This window comes from Rousettus aegyptiacus, unplaced genomic scaffold (genome assembly GCF_014176215.1).
Source record: "Rousettus aegyptiacus isolate mRouAeg1 unplaced genomic scaffold, mRouAeg1.p scaffold_m13_p_7, whole genome shotgun sequence".
In the NCBI taxonomy this organism is placed as follows: Eukaryota; Metazoa; Chordata; class Mammalia; order Chiroptera; family Pteropodidae; genus Rousettus; species Rousettus aegyptiacus.
In genome coordinates, this window is record NW_023416310.1 from 16,080,764 (window position 1) to 16,099,411 (window position 18,648).

The 18,648-nt window shown below is 39.3% G+C and overlaps 1 protein-coding gene across 5 annotated transcripts in view; it reads left to right on the forward strand.

Annotated features, from left to right (window-relative positions):
* The first annotated feature begins 5,529 nt into the window (after positions 1 to 5,529).
* Positions 5,530 to 18,648, forward strand: part of CLIP4 (CAP-Gly domain containing linker protein family member 4) — a 53,541-nt gene continuing 40,422 nt past the window's right edge. Inside the window, exons 1-2 of one of the 5 annotated variants that reach the window (XM_016145332.2) lie at positions 5,530 to 5,655; positions 12,558 to 12,705. In XM_016145332.2, coding sequence (XP_016000818.2) covers positions 12,573 to 12,705 — 133 coding nt within the window. In that variant the 5' untranslated portion in view covers positions 5,530 to 5,655; positions 12,558 to 12,572. Of the gene's footprint in view, positions 5,656 to 7,075; positions 7,240 to 7,365; positions 11,150 to 12,557; positions 12,706 to 18,648 lie in introns of those variants that run through there. The other 4 variants (XM_016145333.2, XM_016145329.2, XM_016145328.2 and 1 more) reach the window with 4 other exon arrangements.

Consider the following 18,648-nt stretch of genomic DNA (forward strand, 5'->3'; position numbering starts at 1 on the left):
TGACATGAATAGACTAAAATTCCTTCCCTCTTGGAGATTAAAAAAAAAAACTTTTCATTATAAAAAAACAATTCAAATGTATGCAATAGAAGAAAGAGTAATATACTCATCATTCAGCTTGAATAGTTATCACTATTTTGTCATTCTGTTTTTATCTATCGCTCCCACCACCCATTTTTATTTACCGAATAGATTTGACATGACGTTGTGTAAGTTTAAGGTGTACAGTGTGTTATTTTGATACATGTATGTATTGTTATGTGCTTGCCAATGTAGTAATACTTATCACATTACATAATTATAATATGATATGGTTGTCTATGTTCATTATACTGCACATCAGGTCGCTGTGGCTTGTTTCTTACTCATTATGAGTTTGCGCCCTCAAACGTTATCACTTTCATCCTCCTACCCCCACCAATCCCCTAGTAACCACAACATTCCTCTGTTTCTCACATGTTTAACTTTTTTAGATCCCACATAGAAGTGGTGTCACACAGCATTTATCTTTCTTTGTCTGGCTTATCTCACTTAGCATAACGTGCTTAGGGCGCATCCATGTCATTGTAAGTGGGAGAATATCCTCTTTTCTCATGGCTGGATAATATTGCATTGTATACAGGCATAGCTTGGAGATACTGCGGGTCTGGTGACAGACTATGGCAGGAAAGCAAGTATTGCAATAAAGCGAGTCATAATCTTTTTGCTGGTGGAGGGTCTTGCTTTTAATTGTAAAAAATGCAACATCTGTGGGGTGCAATAAAGGAGAGTGCAATAAAATGAGGTATGCCTGTATGGTACGTCTTTTTCATCCATTCATCTATTGATAGGCATTGGGTTTGTTTCCATGTCTTGGCTATTGTGAAAAAATGCTGTGGCAAACATGGGAGTTACAGATATTTTATTGAAATCCTGCTTTAATTTCCTTTGGGTATATACTCAGAGATGGGATTGCTGGATTGTATGGTAAATCTATTTTAAATTTTTCAAGGAACTCTCCATATTGTCTGCCTTTCCCATCACACGCTTTAAAATGGAGCACTTTAAAGCAAATCTCAGATGTTAAACATTTTATCATAGATACTTGAGTCTGAATCTTTAACAGATAAGAACTTTTAATAAAAACATAATCACAAAGTCATTTATCACAACTAACACAGTTAACAAAAGTTTCTCGATATCATTTAATATCCAATTTGGGTTAGATTTCCTTCAATGGTCTCAAAACTTTTTTACATTTCTTTGTTTCAATCCAGATCCAAACAGGGCCTAGACATTTTAGGTTGTGGCTAGAACTCTTAGTCTCTTTTGATCTACACCAGTTTCCTTTAGCTACTTTTTGGTTGTAGGAATTGGATTATTTGCCCTATAGAAATTGCCCCATTTTGGATTTGGCCGAATGCATCCTCAGGGTGTTTATGGTATTCCTTTATGCTTAGCTAACGTCCTAGTGGAAACTGGCTTGGTGCTGTTTTTGTGTGTCAGGGATGTGTCTGGGGGCGTCTTGGTAGCCAACTTTATTCTTATACAATAGTGATAGTTTTGATTTTGTTGCCATGAAACATTGCTTTGGTTCCTTCTTCCTTAATATTGACCTGTAAAGAAGACTAAAAGTGGTTGTGTCACATGGTATTTGGGAACGGGACCAACTAGAGGACCTGGGAACCAGTTTCCCACATAGGAATAAGTTGGATTTGAAAATGTATTTGTGAGCGTCTTCTTGGAAACCAAACAAAAGAGAGAACAAACTTATTGAGTAGCATGAATGCAAATTAGACAAGCTGAATTAGAATGTTTGAAGGGATCTTTAGGGTTTGTTTTGTGGAGGATATCTAGGAATTGAAATGTGCAATCTAAGAGATTGGAATGTGCAACCAGGAATGAGAAGTACAGATTCAGATAATAAGGTTAGTGAGGTCTTTGTTCTGTGGTCCACTTCGGCAGGCAGTTGCCCCTTAAAGTCTTGAGACAGAAAAGGAGATGGGTCAAAGCAAAGCAAGTCCAAGTAACAGAAGTAGGAAGTTCCTGGGGTCTCCATTGGCTATTGATAGTCAGAATTTCCGTGGTATTGATGAATTTCTTCATCAGTAAATGATGTCATGAACTTCCTTTAGGAATGGGGAATGAGTGTAAGGGAGAGGGATGAAAGGCATCAAATATGTGATGACATTAAAGAATTAAAAAAGAAAGAATGGAGAATGGGACTTTGGTTTGGGGAAACTCAGAAATATGAAAGACAGACATGGGAAGGCTATGGGGAAGGGTTCTAGTTGGAACATGTTATATTTGAAATGCTTATTACATACTACAGTTTAGATGTTAAGTTGGCAGTTGGAGGTATGTCTGAAGTTCAGGGCTGAAAATAGAAATCTTGCAGTTATGAAAATAGAGCTGGTTTTTCAAGCTGTGGACTGGAAGATATCACCTAGTAAATGAGAAAATGGCTTCCTGGAAGCCACATGAAGAAGGTTCTTATAGGACCATTGCAAGGGTTTCTCTGAGGCACATTTCAGAGGGTGATTGCTGAGTCATAAACCATGCTGATACATTTTTTCCTCACTAAATACTTTGCTCTATGGAATATATTTACCAGTTTAAATTCCCATCCTCAGAGCATAAGCTTTCCCACTTCCCCATATCTGTGCCAATCTTTGGGGTTACCTCTTTATTTTTGCCAAACTGAGGTGGAAAGCAGTGGTATGTTGGAGCTGGCTCCTGAGAAGACATCGGACATGTTTCCGCCCAGCTCCTTGTTCAGTGACCTCACACCGCTAGCCCGAAGTTGGCAGGGGGGAGGGCATTCGCACTGTGGAAACTAGCAAGCACCATAAATCAGGACTCCCTCCTCCCCGAGCTGGTTTTTAAATGTATACCAGCACACCAGTGGCTATGGGTAGTATCGCACTCTATTTCTAGTCCCTCATCACCAGTAAATTTGAGCGTCTTGCTTGACATTCTGGCTTTCTCTGCTGTGAATTGCCTATTCTTACTCTTTTCTCATGTTTATATGGAATTTTTTGACTTCTTTTGTTGATTTGCCAAAATTCCTTATGTATTTTTTTTTAGATGTTATTCCCTGGATGCTTTTGGATATACCATATCATAAATCTTCTCCCAATTCGTTAGCTATCTGTTAACTTTTTCTATGGTATTCTTTCCTGAAAAGAAACCTCAATTGTGATGTAGTCAAATTTCCCAGTTTTTTATTTTTTAAAGTTTGTGCTTTTGCAGTCTTGTTTTATGAAGTCAATCCCTGCCCCACATCCGTCAAGATATTTTACATTTTCTTTTCAACCATTCAAGTGTAGGTCTTTAATCCATCTGGAGCTCGTCTTTGTTTAGGGCGGGAATGGGAAATCCAACTTTATTTTTTCTTCATAAACTAAGCCAGTTTCTCTAGCACCATCTTCTAAATAATTTCTACGTTTCTTACTGATTCGTAGTACCACTTTTACATATATCGAGGTCTCATGGGTCTGTTTCTAAGTTCTCTATTTTGTTTCACTGCTCTATCTGTTCCTGTACTAGCAGCACACATTTTTAGGACATAATATCTGGCAGGGCAGGTTTCCTCTCTTTGCTCTTCTCAAAACTGACTGAACTATTGAAAAATTTATTTTTCTTATATATCTTATACATTCATTGAAGTTTCTTAAAATTTGAGTTCATGCTGGAGTTTTGGTTGTTATAAAATTTAGAGATTAAATGGACATTTTTACAATGTTTAGTCATCTCACCCACAGTATAGCTTCATTCAATCTTCTTTTATGTTCTTAAGTAGAGTTGTAAATTTTTTCCCATAAAGTTATTAGGTTAATTCCTGGATATTATACTTTAGAGTTTAATTGCTCGGGGGAGGTGCGTAATTGCTATTCCGAATGGCCTCTTATTGTCTATTTCCTGGTTGCTTACTGTTGACCTAGAGGAAACTATTGATTTTCAGAAATTGATCTTATATTTGGCAATATTATTGAACTCACTTATTACTTCTAATAGTTGATTCTTTGGGTTTTCTATGCTAATAATCAATCATATCAGCTGTGAATACAAAGATTTTTATCTACCTAGTGTTCTGTTTTTGCATTTAATTACCTCTGCTAGTTGGGCTCCAATATGCCACCCCCATTCCGACAGCTGGATGTCTCTTGTGGTCCGAATGCCCTATACATTTAAATTCCAGAAGCTGAGTTCTTCCTCTCCTCTGAATGATATCCCACCTAATACCTCAGTCCACGTAAGAACAGCGACACTCTCTTCTTTTGCCTCTTCCTTCTAACCCTTTTTTCATGGTTTGAGATCCTCTTAGCTGCCAACGGACCTTCCTGATGCTGACTTTCTGCCTGCCTGCTTGGATTTCTGAATGGTCCCTGCTGCCCAATGCAGCATTTCTGTGTCCTGAATGCCCAAAAGGACACTCCATGTAGTTAATGCAATCTAGCAAATCAAAATAGGCTTTCATATCAGACAGACTTAGGTTTGAATCTTATTTATGCTCCAGGGTACAACGAGCAAGTTACACAGTGTTCTGGAGTCTGTTTCTTTATAAAGTGAAAGCAAGTAAGATCCCATAGGTAAAGGGCCACACCACGGTCAGTCAGTAATGCCCCTTCTCCATACCGATGGTGATCGCCAATGCTGATTTCCTCCTGGGATTGTAGTTTATTGCTGCATTGTCCAGGAACCTTATGCCTTCGGACATAATTCAGTCTCAGCAGCTGCAGCTGGACCACATCCCCATGTGCCTTCTGGCCCCATATCTTTATCTGTTTCAACTCTCAACTTGGCAATACCTGGGTTGACCCATGGGGTGCTCCGGGAAGCATGACTCCAATGAGAGCTTACATTTTTGATGATGGTCTAGGGAGTAACTTCAGTTTTTTAATTAAAGGCAATGAGGTGAGCAGAAGACCTCTTTCTAATGGCTTGGTGTCCTGGAAACTTGCCTATGCACCGTATGGTGTTTGGGTGTAGCAGAAAAATCCAGTGGCCTCTCCGGTTCTAACAGAGACTTTTGTTAAAACAACTCAGCTAGCCACACCCTGTCACTTACTAATAGTGGCATCTCAGAGGAATAATTTAAATCAGCAGTAAAAGTGAACCGTACACCTGTGGAAACTTTATCAATAGCACCTTCTGTTACACACAGATCTTTATGAGTTTCTGTGGCTCACTGATAATAGGGTACATTTATAGTTGCTTAAAGCCAACCAAGGACACATTGCCTTCGTTCTTTCAACCAAAGAGCTGGGCGGGGTCAGACAAGAACAGGGTGTGATGAGAGCAGGGAGAAGGAGGGGGAGCCTCCCCAGGGAGAAGGAAGCATCCGTGTTACATTATCATCTCTGAGAGTGCACAGAGATGCTAAACCTGCAGGGACAGAGAAACTGGCAGCTGACCAGGGACCGTGGGATGGTCATGGTGTTTAAAAATTGCGTAAGTGCTGTGGGTTTTAGTTGACAGAATGCTCCACCCCATTTAACAATGAAATGTGACTGCTGCAAACAACTGTTCTGACATTTTGAGCTATGCTACTAAAAGCATAGGACAGAGAAAAAGGTGGCGGTCTCTCTCCTCTCTGCACTCAACAGAACACGCCATTCATTCCTGAGCTCTAGACAAGCTGAGATGCATCGTACTGAGTCCCTCAAGATGCTGGTGAGTGGGGTTGTAACCATGCCATATAAGTAGCAGCCTAAGGGATAGAGAATGAATATCCTGGATACCCCTATATTGGAATCAGACCTGATCTGGAGGTCCCCAGGGGAGAAACAGAACTCAATGAGGAGACGCAGGAGGTTGGCTTAGCCTTCAAGGTAGGAAGAAATTTTCAACAAGGCTGATCAAAGATAAAATGGCTGCTTTCAAAGGAATTGAGTTCCTGGTTACTGTTAAACTATGGCCATTTGGTGGAAGGATGTAAGCGAGACTCAAGCAACTGCAGCAGGGCCTTTTGTAGTCTCTAGAATCAATGATCCTAACGGGAAAGGATGTTCTGGTGCGCCCCAAGCATTATCTCTGCTCTTGCAAAGATGTGGATAAACATTCTTTCAGTGTCTGCTATTGCCAGGCACTGTGCTTGGTGAACATGGACATATAGTGTAGTAATTTGTCCAATGTAGTAATTAGCGCCAGAACAAAAAGGCCCTAGAGAGAGTTGTTATGGTATATAACACTACTCAGTGTTAAAAACCTCAGTCATGGGGAAATAATGGACTCATTGAGTTTCTTCATTAAGGGGACTCGTTAAGTGTCAAGTAACACCTTTCCTTCCAGTGGATGATGGAGAACCAAAATTTCAGCATTTGCCATTTCACCTCTTTCTGGCTCTTGGCGATGGAGAAGGGGACCAGGAGAGAGAGAGGGATGAGGAGGCCGCAAAGCAATAGGGGAAATAAACTTCTGAAATAACTAACTACTCACTTCTCCAGTCCCTGCAATGACACCCTCGGGTGTAATTATCCAATTTGGGGTATAGAATTGACCAGGCTTTTTACAGCAAGACCTGCAAACAGGCAATTGACTGATGGAACTACTCTGGGCTGTGCGTGGGGCTAGACTCTGGGGAGCCCCAAACTGGTTGGACACAGCACCGGCCCCTAAGAAGGTCGTGGGAGCGCTTCTAGGGGCAGGAGGCAGGTCAGATTCTTAGCTAAGGACTTTACTAGAAGATAAGGGTTTTAATGGAAGAACGTACAGTGCGCAATAGGCTGCTTCACCAATTCACTGCCCTGGGCCAGGTGGGGTTCCTCCGCGAGCCCGCCTCGGGCCGCGGTGGAAATGTCATAGCGGCACCACCTTCATGCAGGTTAACTCATGTGGCTCCTCATACGCTCCTAATCCGAGGCCCAGCCTGCCTTCTGTTGAGAGACTCGGGGACTCGGGCAGCAGGGGAGCGAGCGCAGGCGCGCGCCCGCGCCTCCGTTCCCACCGTCCCTCCCCAGCACCGCCGTCACCACCACCAGCATCGCCACCGCTGGCGCGTGCGCGGGGCCCGGGCCGAGGCCTGCGCGCGGCCCGGGCGCCTGCACTGCGCGCGCGCGCCGACCCCGCGCGGGCCCCGGCTCCGGTGCGCGCGGAGGCGGCAAGCGGGAGGGGCCCGCGGAGGTCGGGGAGAGGCAAGGCTAGAGGCTCGGTGGCCGCCCCTGGAGACAGGCGCCGGGCGGGGGAGCGCGCCTCCCGGCCTTTCCTCCGTGGCCCCACCTTCCCAGCCCGCCGTCCCGGGAGGATCAGAAGAGGCAGGTGGGGCGGGAGCGCGCGGGGGCTCCGGGCCGGGGGGCGGGCGGGGGCGCAGGTGCCTGAGCGGCTGTTGGTTTCGCGAGAGGCCCGAGGAGGTGCTAGGGGCACCGGAGCCTGGCAGCCGCCTCCATCGGGCGCCGGTGTCACCGGCTCCCAGAGGCCTCCCTGGGGCGGTGCCAGGGGCGGGGGCTGCGCGGTCCACCGGCGGGGATGTGGGTTGTCGTTTCCGTTCTTCACAGACGGTTTAACTTTAGGATGAGAGGCGGCGCCTTGTGTGGGATGAGCCGGCCCCGGCGGCGGGGCTCTGCCGCCCTAACCTTGACTGCCCTGGCGCCCTGGGAGTGCCTCCCACGCGCATGGGTGTGCTGCATGCTGTGCAGGGCCCTTCGTCTTCTTCCTGAACCGGGCCTCTTCAGATAGCCCCTTGTTTATTAAATTGTTTGAGGAACCTTTGCCAGCGGGAATGCAAAGCTAAAGTCAATGACTTAGCTTCCAGTCTTGCTACTCCGAGGTTCCTTAATTCTTAATCGTGGGAATTGGGAAGGGAAGTTCGGGGAAGCACTTGCGCTCAGACCTGCCCTAAAGAGAGATACGGTTTAGATCTCATCCTTGTGAATTAGATTGATGGGTTTATAATGTCAGTTTTCTTTTCAATTGGATGTCAAGTTGTTCAGGCACCCAGAGACTGTGCAGGCAATTTGAATTTAAATTGTTTGAGACAATGTTTTGATATGTATCAGAGGATGATAGTCTCATAGGATAACTAGCTCTATGCTCCCAGCTAGATTGTGGTTCATATTGTAGCAATATCATAGTATGAATGTTTCAATAGAGAAACATCCTCCTCCTCAGAAACATACCTGAATACTTTAATTGTACTCCACTTTCCCATTGATACTTGTCATGTAGGAATCTAATGCACGATTTAAAGTAAATTGTCTAAATGGCAGACCATGTGGTGCAAGACATGTAGCAACTCTGCAGGGAAAGCAGAGAATAGAAAATGGCAGAAGTCTAATTTTCTACATTTTTATGCTGCAAAACCTTCCTAGCTCTTATTTTGCTAACATAAATGTGCATTTTTAAATGCTTTCATTTGATATGGAATACCTGGGCTGTAAGATTGGAACTTGAAATGTAATGAATATATTTATTTCTATTTTACAGAAGATTTGGCACATAGTATATTATTTGTGGGATTCATTTCAGACATTTAGGATTTACCAGATACAGTTCCCACTAGCAAGGCCTTTTTAAAAAGTGGTATTTACATGATGTCTTTTATTGCTTATAACACTCCGATTTTGAAACATACTTCTGATCTTTATGTTACAGAATCAACTTAACTCTTTCTCCCTGTTTAAACTTATAAATATCTGGTTACTTTGTGGCTTACTGTCCCCTTGTTAACTATGTATAACTATGTCGCTATGGGCTTGCTTGGTTTGTTAGCTTTTGTTTGTTTCTTGTTGTTTTAGGCCTCTGTATATTGTTTTCTCATCTGGAGTTGGAGCAGCACTGTTTTCCTTCAGTAATGTTCAACAGAACTTATCACAAGGGAAAAGTTCTTTCTGCGCTGTTCAGAATGGTAGCCATGGGCCACATTTGGCTTTTGAGCACTTGTAGGGGGCTAGAACAAGGGAGGAACTGAATTGTTAATTTAATTTAGATAGCCATATGTAGTTAGGAGCTACCTGGTTGGGCACCGAAACTTTAAATTATCAGCCCCCCGCCTCTGGGAAGCTGCCCCCTCCCCCTGCCCTGGAATTCAGCACTTATTACAGTTATATAGTAATTATATCTTTCTTGTAGGAATCCTATACTAGGTTGTAATCTACATGAGGGCAAGGGCTTATCTATTTTCTTTACCTTTGCTATGCTCAGCCTAGAATTTAGTAAGAAGCAGGTGATAACTATTTGTTGAATGACTAAATAAATTTCTTGAGAGCAGATATCTTTTATACTTTCTCTAGGGCCTAGAACTAAGTATCCAATACTGTGAATCTCTGCTTAGTTATTGAACAGATTTTATGTAGGTAACTAATAAGTGGATTATTGGAGGTATGTTTTATAATGTTTTAAACTCTAACTAAAATGATTTTTTTTGGTTAGCTTGCTTTTTGGGGGAATCTCTTGAAGCCTCATAACAAAATATTGTATGAAGTTGAGTGAAAGGGCCTCATGAATCCAATTCAGATCTCCTGTTAGTTCAGTAGCTCAAGGATACTGCTTTTGAACCATATTCCAAATAAATCTGAGGGAATCTCTTGGCCTCAGTGAGGTTCCTTAGTGAGGCCCTGTCAGCCTTCGGCTACTCTGAAGAAGATAGTGGGCATCTCTAGTCATCACCATTCTGTGTTAGGGCATGGACCAGGAATCCTTGAGAAATCACGAGATATTATAAATATGTTATAAGATGCTTTTGACCAGAGCTGATTGAGGGCGAGAGAGTAGGATGAGATTCCTAAATAAATCAAAGTTTGGAGAATTTGAGTCTAGTTATTGCATATGTTATGCACATAGTTAATTAGGGCCCACTTTTTATCTTAGGCTTACTTTATATAATCCATTATCACTAGTTAACCATAGTGGGGTTGGGAGGGAAAGTGTGTACTGAATTCAGATCAGTATATAGCCAAGTTTGACCATATCCCCCCAGGCATTCATGCATCTTTACATCCAGCAATTGCTTTTAGGGAAGGATTCTAAGCCTGTAAAAGTTGTAGGGAATGTTTAGTTTTCTCTGGTGGGACAAAAGGTAGAGTGTTGAGTTTTTAAAGAAGAGAAGGAAATGGGACTGGGAAAAAAATGACGTGAAAACACAAAATACAAAGACTGTTCATGGCATTGGTTAGGTAATATTGTAGCTTCTCTGGGCTCGAAATGGCTAACATATAAAGTGAAGCTGATTATATTTTGTTGAATGAATCATCTTTTCACCTTGAATCTAGGACTTGAATATTTATTAAATAGGTGTAAGCCACTAATCCAATTCCTATGGCAAGTGACAATTGTATGAGATACACTTGTTATCTTCAAGGATTTCAAGAGTCTACAGGGAAATGAAAGGTGCTCTGGGGATCATTAAAAAAACCCAAAAAACATTTTGAATGGGAAACCTGCTCTTTGAAAGAGTGATATTGAAAGGTGGCTTTGCTTAACCAGCTCAGAACAATAACTACTTAATCACTTGGCCAGAGAATTACAAGTATGAGAAAATGACAGAGTCTCAAAGTGTGATTCTAGTCAGATTAATCTGCCTCAAACGCAGCTTGAATCAGGGCATTCTCCTTTTAAATAATCAGCGGTTTCCCAGTGCTCATGAAATTGGGTGGTTCGGTCTTTGACCAGCTATGTAAAGGACTCCCGAGTATAGCCCTGAAACACCATTACAGCCTTACCTCTTACTGTTTTCCTGGATCTAGTGCACAGTCCAGCCTTCCGCTCCTTGAAAGTGTTCCCTTTTTAATAGTTCTGCCCGTTTCTTCCTACTCATCGTTCAGGACCCATCTCAGGTGATACCTTTTTCATGGCACCATTTCTGATTCTTAGGAGTTCCCATAGCAAATGTTCCTTGTGCTTACATTATAGAATAAGTTCCATTTTGTTTTATCTGTAGTTATTAGTGCTATTTTATTCACCCTAGTAGATTATAAGCTACCAAATAAGCATTGACTGTCTGTTACTCATTTTTGTATTTTCTGAAACATCTAGAATAGCGTAGCGCCTTGTATGTAGTGTTTAGATGTTTATTAAATTTTATTTCTGTTTCTTGACTTTAAAGGAAGCTTCATACCCTGCGTAGAATATTTTGTCCAGACTTAACTGCCAAACAAGTAGAGGCCAGCAAGTGGAAATCCTGAGTTCCTTCAACACCAAGAAGCTGTAGTGTTGAAGGAGGGCTGTCTTTGTGGTGTGTGTTACTTTTTGGAATTGATAGTATTGGAGGAAGATCGCCATGCTGTATGACACCAGTTCCTTGTTATTTTCCTATTTAGGTGGCAAAGTTAACGTCAAAATGATTCAAAGTATTGGGTGGCAAGTGATTTTAGCGTCTGTCAAAACTCAAATACATTTAACATAATTACACTGGATTAGGGTTCTTAATGTATAATAATATCTATGTTCATACAAATATGTACCTTATGAGAAAACAGAAAGCATCTTACTCCTTATCAGTTCCTGCCAGTATTTAGAAGACCTATGGGTCAAGTTGGAAAGGAACCAGTTATCTCAGGGAGGTAACTATTTCCTAGGAGAAGGGTGGTGATGGTAGAGTAAAGATGATTACATTAGAAATAGGCTTGGTTAACCAAGTATAATAGCGCACACATTGAGGAATATCTAGCATGGCATTACCTGCTAGAGTAAGGTATCAGCTCTTTTTATTTATTCTATGTACTAAAATAACCTAAAATAATTTTTATTTGGTCTTGTAAGATGGATTTCTGCTTAAATTTAAAAAGAGATCTAGAGATTCATAATATTTCATACTTAAAGATTTGATGCAAAAGAAACTAGAAGATTTTTGGCCCTATAGTTCAGTTTTACCAACTTTTTTTCTGCTTTCTCCATTTCTGATATTGGGCTCGGTGCAGCACCAGTCCAGTTTAGAACAAATTTATTCGAAGTGCTCATACTTTCTGGGAAAAAGAGAAAATGTAAGTGATATGGTTTAAAAGGCATGGCCTTCCATCTTCTGCGAGGTTAGAATAAACATCTTGTGCACAGGTAAGACGTGGAACAGCGTCAGTAAGCTCGTAGATTTGTACAAGTGATGAGATTAATTTTCAGTGAAGTTCTCTGGGATGTCAAGAAATAATGAGAATATCCTAAACTAGATTATTTTCACGTGATGAGCACGTAGCATGAGCTATTGGATGAGAGATGGTATAATCTATGTCAGTCCATGAGACATTAAAGATCCATCAACAAGGGGCAATGTGCCTTTCTTTATTCATTACTGTAAGTAAACAGAATGGCATCCATTTAGATGAGCTCAGCATGTAAAAAGTGTTTTCACTTATTACTGGGAAGTTATATTACTCCTGGACTAATGTGACTCCTGAGCTTTGTCTAGAAAGATGACGTTTGCTGCTGACTCTGTAAGAGATGGTGTGAAGCAATGTGTATTCTTTAACAACAGTTGGCTAAAAGCAAGTTTCTCCCCCTTCTTCTCTAAAAGAGATTCTTGAAGGTCGAAGTTAAAAATATCAATAGATTAGATATTAAAAAGAATACAGGCTTTTCGCGATTGAAAACAATCATTCTAGGTTGCATACAAATATAATAGATATGCTTTTTTTTCCCCCTCATTAAAGGCGGCTTTCTAGAAGATGACCATAGAGGACCTTCCAGATTTTCCATTAGAAGGAAATTCTTTGATTGGAAGATACCCATTTTTATTTCCAGGTTCCGATTCGCCAGTAATCTTTTCCATTTCTGCAGCACCAATGCCTTCAGACTGCGGTATGTTCAGTTGCTATCTTTATTTTCTATGAACTGGTAACTTGAGTTCTGTCTTACGTCCTTTTTACACTCGTAATTTTTCCTAAAACCATTGGCTGTGGTTTTCATTAAATTGCTAAAGTTTTTCTTTTTCAAAAATACAATTGTCTGTTCTGCCTCTTAAGCAAAATGTTTTATTTCTGCTATCAGCATTTTTATTATGTAAAAATGTTCATTTTAAGCATGGCAGATTTAGAGGATCTTATTTTTAGAGAATTCGGTGGTGCTTAGACATCTAGCATTCTTCTGCTATTGATGTATTTTGGTTAAATATACTGACTTGTTTAAAAAGCCATGTACAAAAACATGATGTACCAGCTCTGTCAGCTAGCCAACTCCAAGGGCTCTGCTGTCTCTGAAATGCTAGCATTCTAATTAACAGAGTAAATAATCACTCCTGAAATTCAAATTTGGATGACAATGTAACAAGTTTCAATACACAGGCAAGCCTAACTTGGATCCTGTCTCAGTTATCTCACATTATAATTATCAGTGTACACACAAATAAAATATAGTAAAACTTAAAAAAAAAAACCAAGAGCCACATACTTAAGCAGAGAGGGTGAGACCTTTTCCTGGAATGTGGAATGAGATTGGTTCATATTTGAATGGGTTTCTTTAAATCTTCTCTGTAAAATATAAATTTAGAAGTATTCATCTATTTAGATTTATTCCCCCAGGACCATATTTTATCAGATAAAGGAATAAAAAAAACCAGGAGATAAATTGATAAATTTGTTACATTTCTAATTTAGTTAGAGTTTTTCAAATAAAATATTGGGTCACCATTTCAAATTGTCATTGGAGGTAGAGATAATGCAATTTAAAAATATTAGTAGATATAAAATTATTGGATTAGGAATTTGTGTATTTAGTCATATCCATTCTAATAGCTATTCATTTCCAAGATGCTATTTTTATGTGCTTAGATCCAGTAGCAGCTTACCTTGCAGTCATCAAAAGTATTAGATAGAACCTGCGCCTCGATCCTGTGAGTTATTTGCAACTGTTATATAAATTGACTGGATTTATTTTCAGATACAACGAAGTCAGTTATGCAGAAAAAACCTTGAACTAAAGCATTTTTTACTTTGCTTACGGCACTTAACCTTATACTATCCTGAGTCATATTTTTCTTATTTCCTTGCTTAGACTATAGCTCTTTCGGATGTGGTAGCAATCATGTTTTGTTTTGTTTATCTCAGTAGGGCTAATATAATTATTTATTGATTTTTTTCATTGCTAAGTCAGTGTTTGTTGAATAAAAACATTTAATGAAAGATGATAATGGATATAGACATTTCTGTATAACTGAAATTAAACATTGCCTATATTATTAAAATTATAGATTTTTATAATCTGATTAGACCTATAGTTCAACTTTCCCTACTCACCTTCTAGTATAGAAATTCTATTTTCAGAATCTCTGACACATAATCATTTAGCCACTTAGTTACCTTCAATGGTGGGGAACTAATGAAATAGTCCATTTCATTGTTAAAAGTTTTAGTTGTGGTGAAACTGTTTTTGTATATGGACTCAAAAAGATATGTCTCCTTAAAACTTTGGCCATCTGATACTAGTTTGATATGTGGAACACATACTTCTTTATATGATAGCTTTCAAATATCTGAAGATAACTTGAATATTTTTACTTAATCTGTACTTACTTAGTCTACACATCTCTGGTTATTTCAGCAGGCCCTTACTGTGAGGATTTCTAGACCCTTTTCATTCTGGAAGTTTTTTTCCTAGTACACTGTAGTCAGTGACCCCTTAAAAAGTGACATCCAGAATTGAGTACATATTTATGGAGGGCCTGTTATGTGCTAGGTGCTGTCCTATGTGCACAGTGACCAAGACAGATGTTCTGGTAGGGGACACAGACCATAGACCAAAAAAAAAAAAAAAAAAAAAAAAAGAATTAAAATACAAATATTATAGATTATAATTAATTCTGTGGAGAAAAGAAACAGGGTTTGTGATAGCTAATAATCGGTCAGAGTGGCTATTTTAGACGGGGTGGTCATCTGAAGAATCAGAAGAAGATGGTTGTGAGAAGAGGCTGGAGAGAAGTGTTCCAGGCAGTAGAATAGGAAATTAAAGGCCCACAGTTGGGGAAAGAACGTTGGTATGTCCTAAGAATTCATGGAAGGCCATTGTGGCTGAGAAGCAAAGTGATTAAGTGACCGAATGGCAAGAGATGAAGTTGGTGGAGAAAGCAGGGGCCAGCAAATGCAGGCTCACTTAGGCCTAGGTAAGGAATTTGTATTTTATTCTAAATGTAATGGGATCCATTGAATGTGAGACTGAGTGAAATGAAAACCAAGAAACAAACAAAAACAAACCAACCCACACAAACCAGAGGTTAGACATGCAGCTCAGTGTTGCCTTTCAAGGTGGTTACTCTGCAAAACTATATTCTGTCCTTAAACAAAGAGATTTTCAGAATCTTCTGCTTTGAAAGCCTTCAGATCCAGTTTAAACAGGACACACTTATGTTATAAACCCCACAATACATGGCTATTATTTTTGCTGAAACAGCGAATCATCTTTTAAAGAGATTTAAGTAATAATAATGAAAAATCTTACTTGCCCCTGTACTTAACCATGCACATCCAGTGTTCTTATTTCATTTGTGCAGATCCAGATTTTCATTTGATACCATTTCCTTCTGCCTGCAGGGCTTCCTTTAACATTTCTTGTAGAGATGTGCTGGTGAAGAATCCTTTCTGCTTTTATATGTCCGAAAACACCTTCATGTCACTTTCTCTTTTGAAAAATATATTTGCCGGGCGCAGAACTCTGGGTTGATAGATTTTTCTTTCAGTACTTAAAGCTGTTGCTTTATTGTCCTCCCACTCGCATTGTTTCTGACTGGGAATCTGCTAACACTTTAATTTCTCTGTTTGTAAAGTGTTTTTTTTTTCCCCCCCTGGCTGCTTTTAAGATTTTCTCTTTATTATTGATTTCGAGCAATTTTGCTATAGTTGCCTTGGTGTAATTTTCTTTTATGTTCTTGTTCTTGGGATCTATTAAGCTTCTTGGATCTGTGGGTTTCAGTTTTCAACAAGTTTGGGTAATCACTATTTCTTCAAATATTTTTTTCTGTCCCTCCCCTGTTTCAGAGATTCCAGTCACATAAATATTAGACCTCTCGGTGTTGTCCCACAGCTAACTGATGCTTTTCTCATATCTTAAAAATTATTTTTCTCTCCATTTCATTTTGGATAGTTTCCATTGGCTATGTCTTCATGTTCATTAATCTTTTCTTCTCCATTATCTACTCAGCTGATGATCTCACCCACTGTAGTTTTCATCTCTGATACAGTTTTTATCGCTAAAGTTTCATTTCTTTTTATATTTTGTATGTCTTTATTTAACCCTTTGAACACTTAGAATACAGATATTATGGTTGCTTTAATGTTCTGTTTTGTTAATTGTAATTGTGTCAACACTAGGTCTATTTTAATTAATTACTTCTGTAATTATGCTTCGTGTTTTCCCCTTTCTAATCTTTGGTTGGATGCCAGACATTATGAATTTTGCCCTTTTGGGTGCTGGATATTTTTGTATTTCTATAACTATTCTGAGCTTTGTTCTGGGACGCAGTTAAGTTACTTGGGAATAGTCCGATCCTTTCAGGTCTTGCTTTTATGATTTGTTAGGTGGTTCTGAAGCAGTGCTGATCTGGGGCTAATGATTTTTCACTACTGAGCACTCTACCCAATGCCCTGTGAGTTTTTTGTCCAGTCCTTTTCGTGGGAACAGGCACTATTCTAGGCCCTTTATGAGTACTGAGCACTAATCTTTCTAATCCTTTTGGACTGTTCTTTCCCTTACCTCAGGAATTTTCTCACAAATTTATGTTAATACTACTCGAGGGGGACCCTCTGTGGATCTCTGCGGCTCTCTCACATCTCTGTGCATCTCAGTCCTCTCTGACACTTTGCCTTGTGCACTATATAGCTGCATTGATTTCCTTATTTCCTTGGGCTCTCAGCTTTGTTTCCTCAGCTCAGGGGGTCTGCTGGGCTCTTTCTTTGTTGTTTAACTCCAGCCTGGAAACTCTTAAGGCAGAAACCTGGGTGCTATTATAAGACTCACTTTGCTTATATCCTGTCTCTTCGGGATTGCTTTCTTTAAATACCTGGAATTCAGTGCCTTGAAAACCCGTTTCCATCTGTTTCTTTTGCTTTTTTGGTTGTTTCAGGTTGAAGGGCAAATCTGGTTCCCCAGTACTCGACTCGAAGTGGAACATTCTACTCTTTCCCTTACACTTATTTTTCATTAAAAAAAATTGTTTTTCTTGTTGTATGAAAGCTGAAAATTTAGATGTAGTTAGATTTGTTAATATGCTGTATAGCATAGAGGTTAAGCTTATAGATCAGTCTGGCTTAATTCTCACCCCACCACTTAGTTGTGTGATCTTGGGAAAATAACCTATTTTCTCTATCCCCTTGTTCCTTTTTTGATCAAATGAGTATAATAATAGTACCTATGTCATAGGGTTGTTATGAGGCTCAAATAAGGTAATATATGTAAAGTGCGTGGGAAGGTCCCTGGCTCCTATTAAGCACTTAATAAGTGTAATGTATTATTATTTTTTAAATGAGATGGCTGCTATTCGCCATTACCCCTGTATATAATTACTGAAGCACTGTTACATTGTTCTTTTTGGGGCAAATATTCTTGCTTATCTCTCTTACATTTAGTTTCTAGATCTTTGCTATTCACTGTGTGGTCCTTATCCTAGTAGCATTGGCATCACTGGGAGCTTGTTAGAAATGTAATTCCAGGCCCCACTTGGGACTTCCTGGATCAGGATTTACACTATAACAAGATCCCCAGGTGATTTCTATCTGTGTTAATGTTTGATACACTTTGGCATAGATGGATAGCAGAATAATTTTATCTCTCTCCACAAATAAATTCTAGTGAGATTTTGATTAGAATTGAAAAATTTTAAATAACGTTCTTGGAAAAATTGACAGCTTTAAATATTTTATCATCCAATCCAGGAACATGAAGTGTTTCTCTCAATTTAAGTCTCCTCAGTCCCTTCAGTTTTCTTTAAATAAGCCTCACAAATTTATCGGCATGTTTGTTGCTTTTATTGTTATTGTATATAGTTTTTTTCCATCGTATTTCATTTTTTTAAAATAGGAACTTGCTTACAAATTCAGAAAACAGTGATAGCAAACGTGTGTCAGACATATCCACCATCAGAATGAACAACTATTAGCATTTTGTCATATTTCCTCTAGTTCTTGTTTTTTAACTTAAAAGAAATAAAACCTTAAAGATAAAGTTGAAATTCTCTCCATTTTCCTTTCTCCTTGCTCCCCAGGGGCAACCACTGGCTTATATTTAGTGTGACTATTCCAGACCATATTATTATACTTTTACTATATATATGAATGTCTATGAAGAACATGTATTATATATTTATGATTTTATGTAAATGGTAGACATTTTATATTATTTTTAAATTTTATTTATTGATCAATTGGTTTTTTGAGACCTCTCCTTACCAATTCATGACTTAGATGTCTGATTTATTTATTTAGTTGTAAACTGAATGTTCATGACATATTTCTGTTTTTTGAGGTGAAAATATTGATAGAACTTGACAGCTTTTCTGTGCCTTAGAAATAGTTTTTGGAAAGTTTAGGGTTTGAGATCAGGGTTTTTGCCTGTATGTTTTTGTTTCACCTATAATAAAATGTGGCATGATAAATGAAAATTTCATCTCACAAGAATTCAAGAATACCTCATACTTTTTGGTGATTGCGACTTTGCTTTTGAGAATTGCTTAAGGTGAACCTGCTTTTTGTAGCATCTAAAAATATTTACATCATTTAAGCTCTGGTCTTATTGTTCATTATTTTCAATATGTTTATT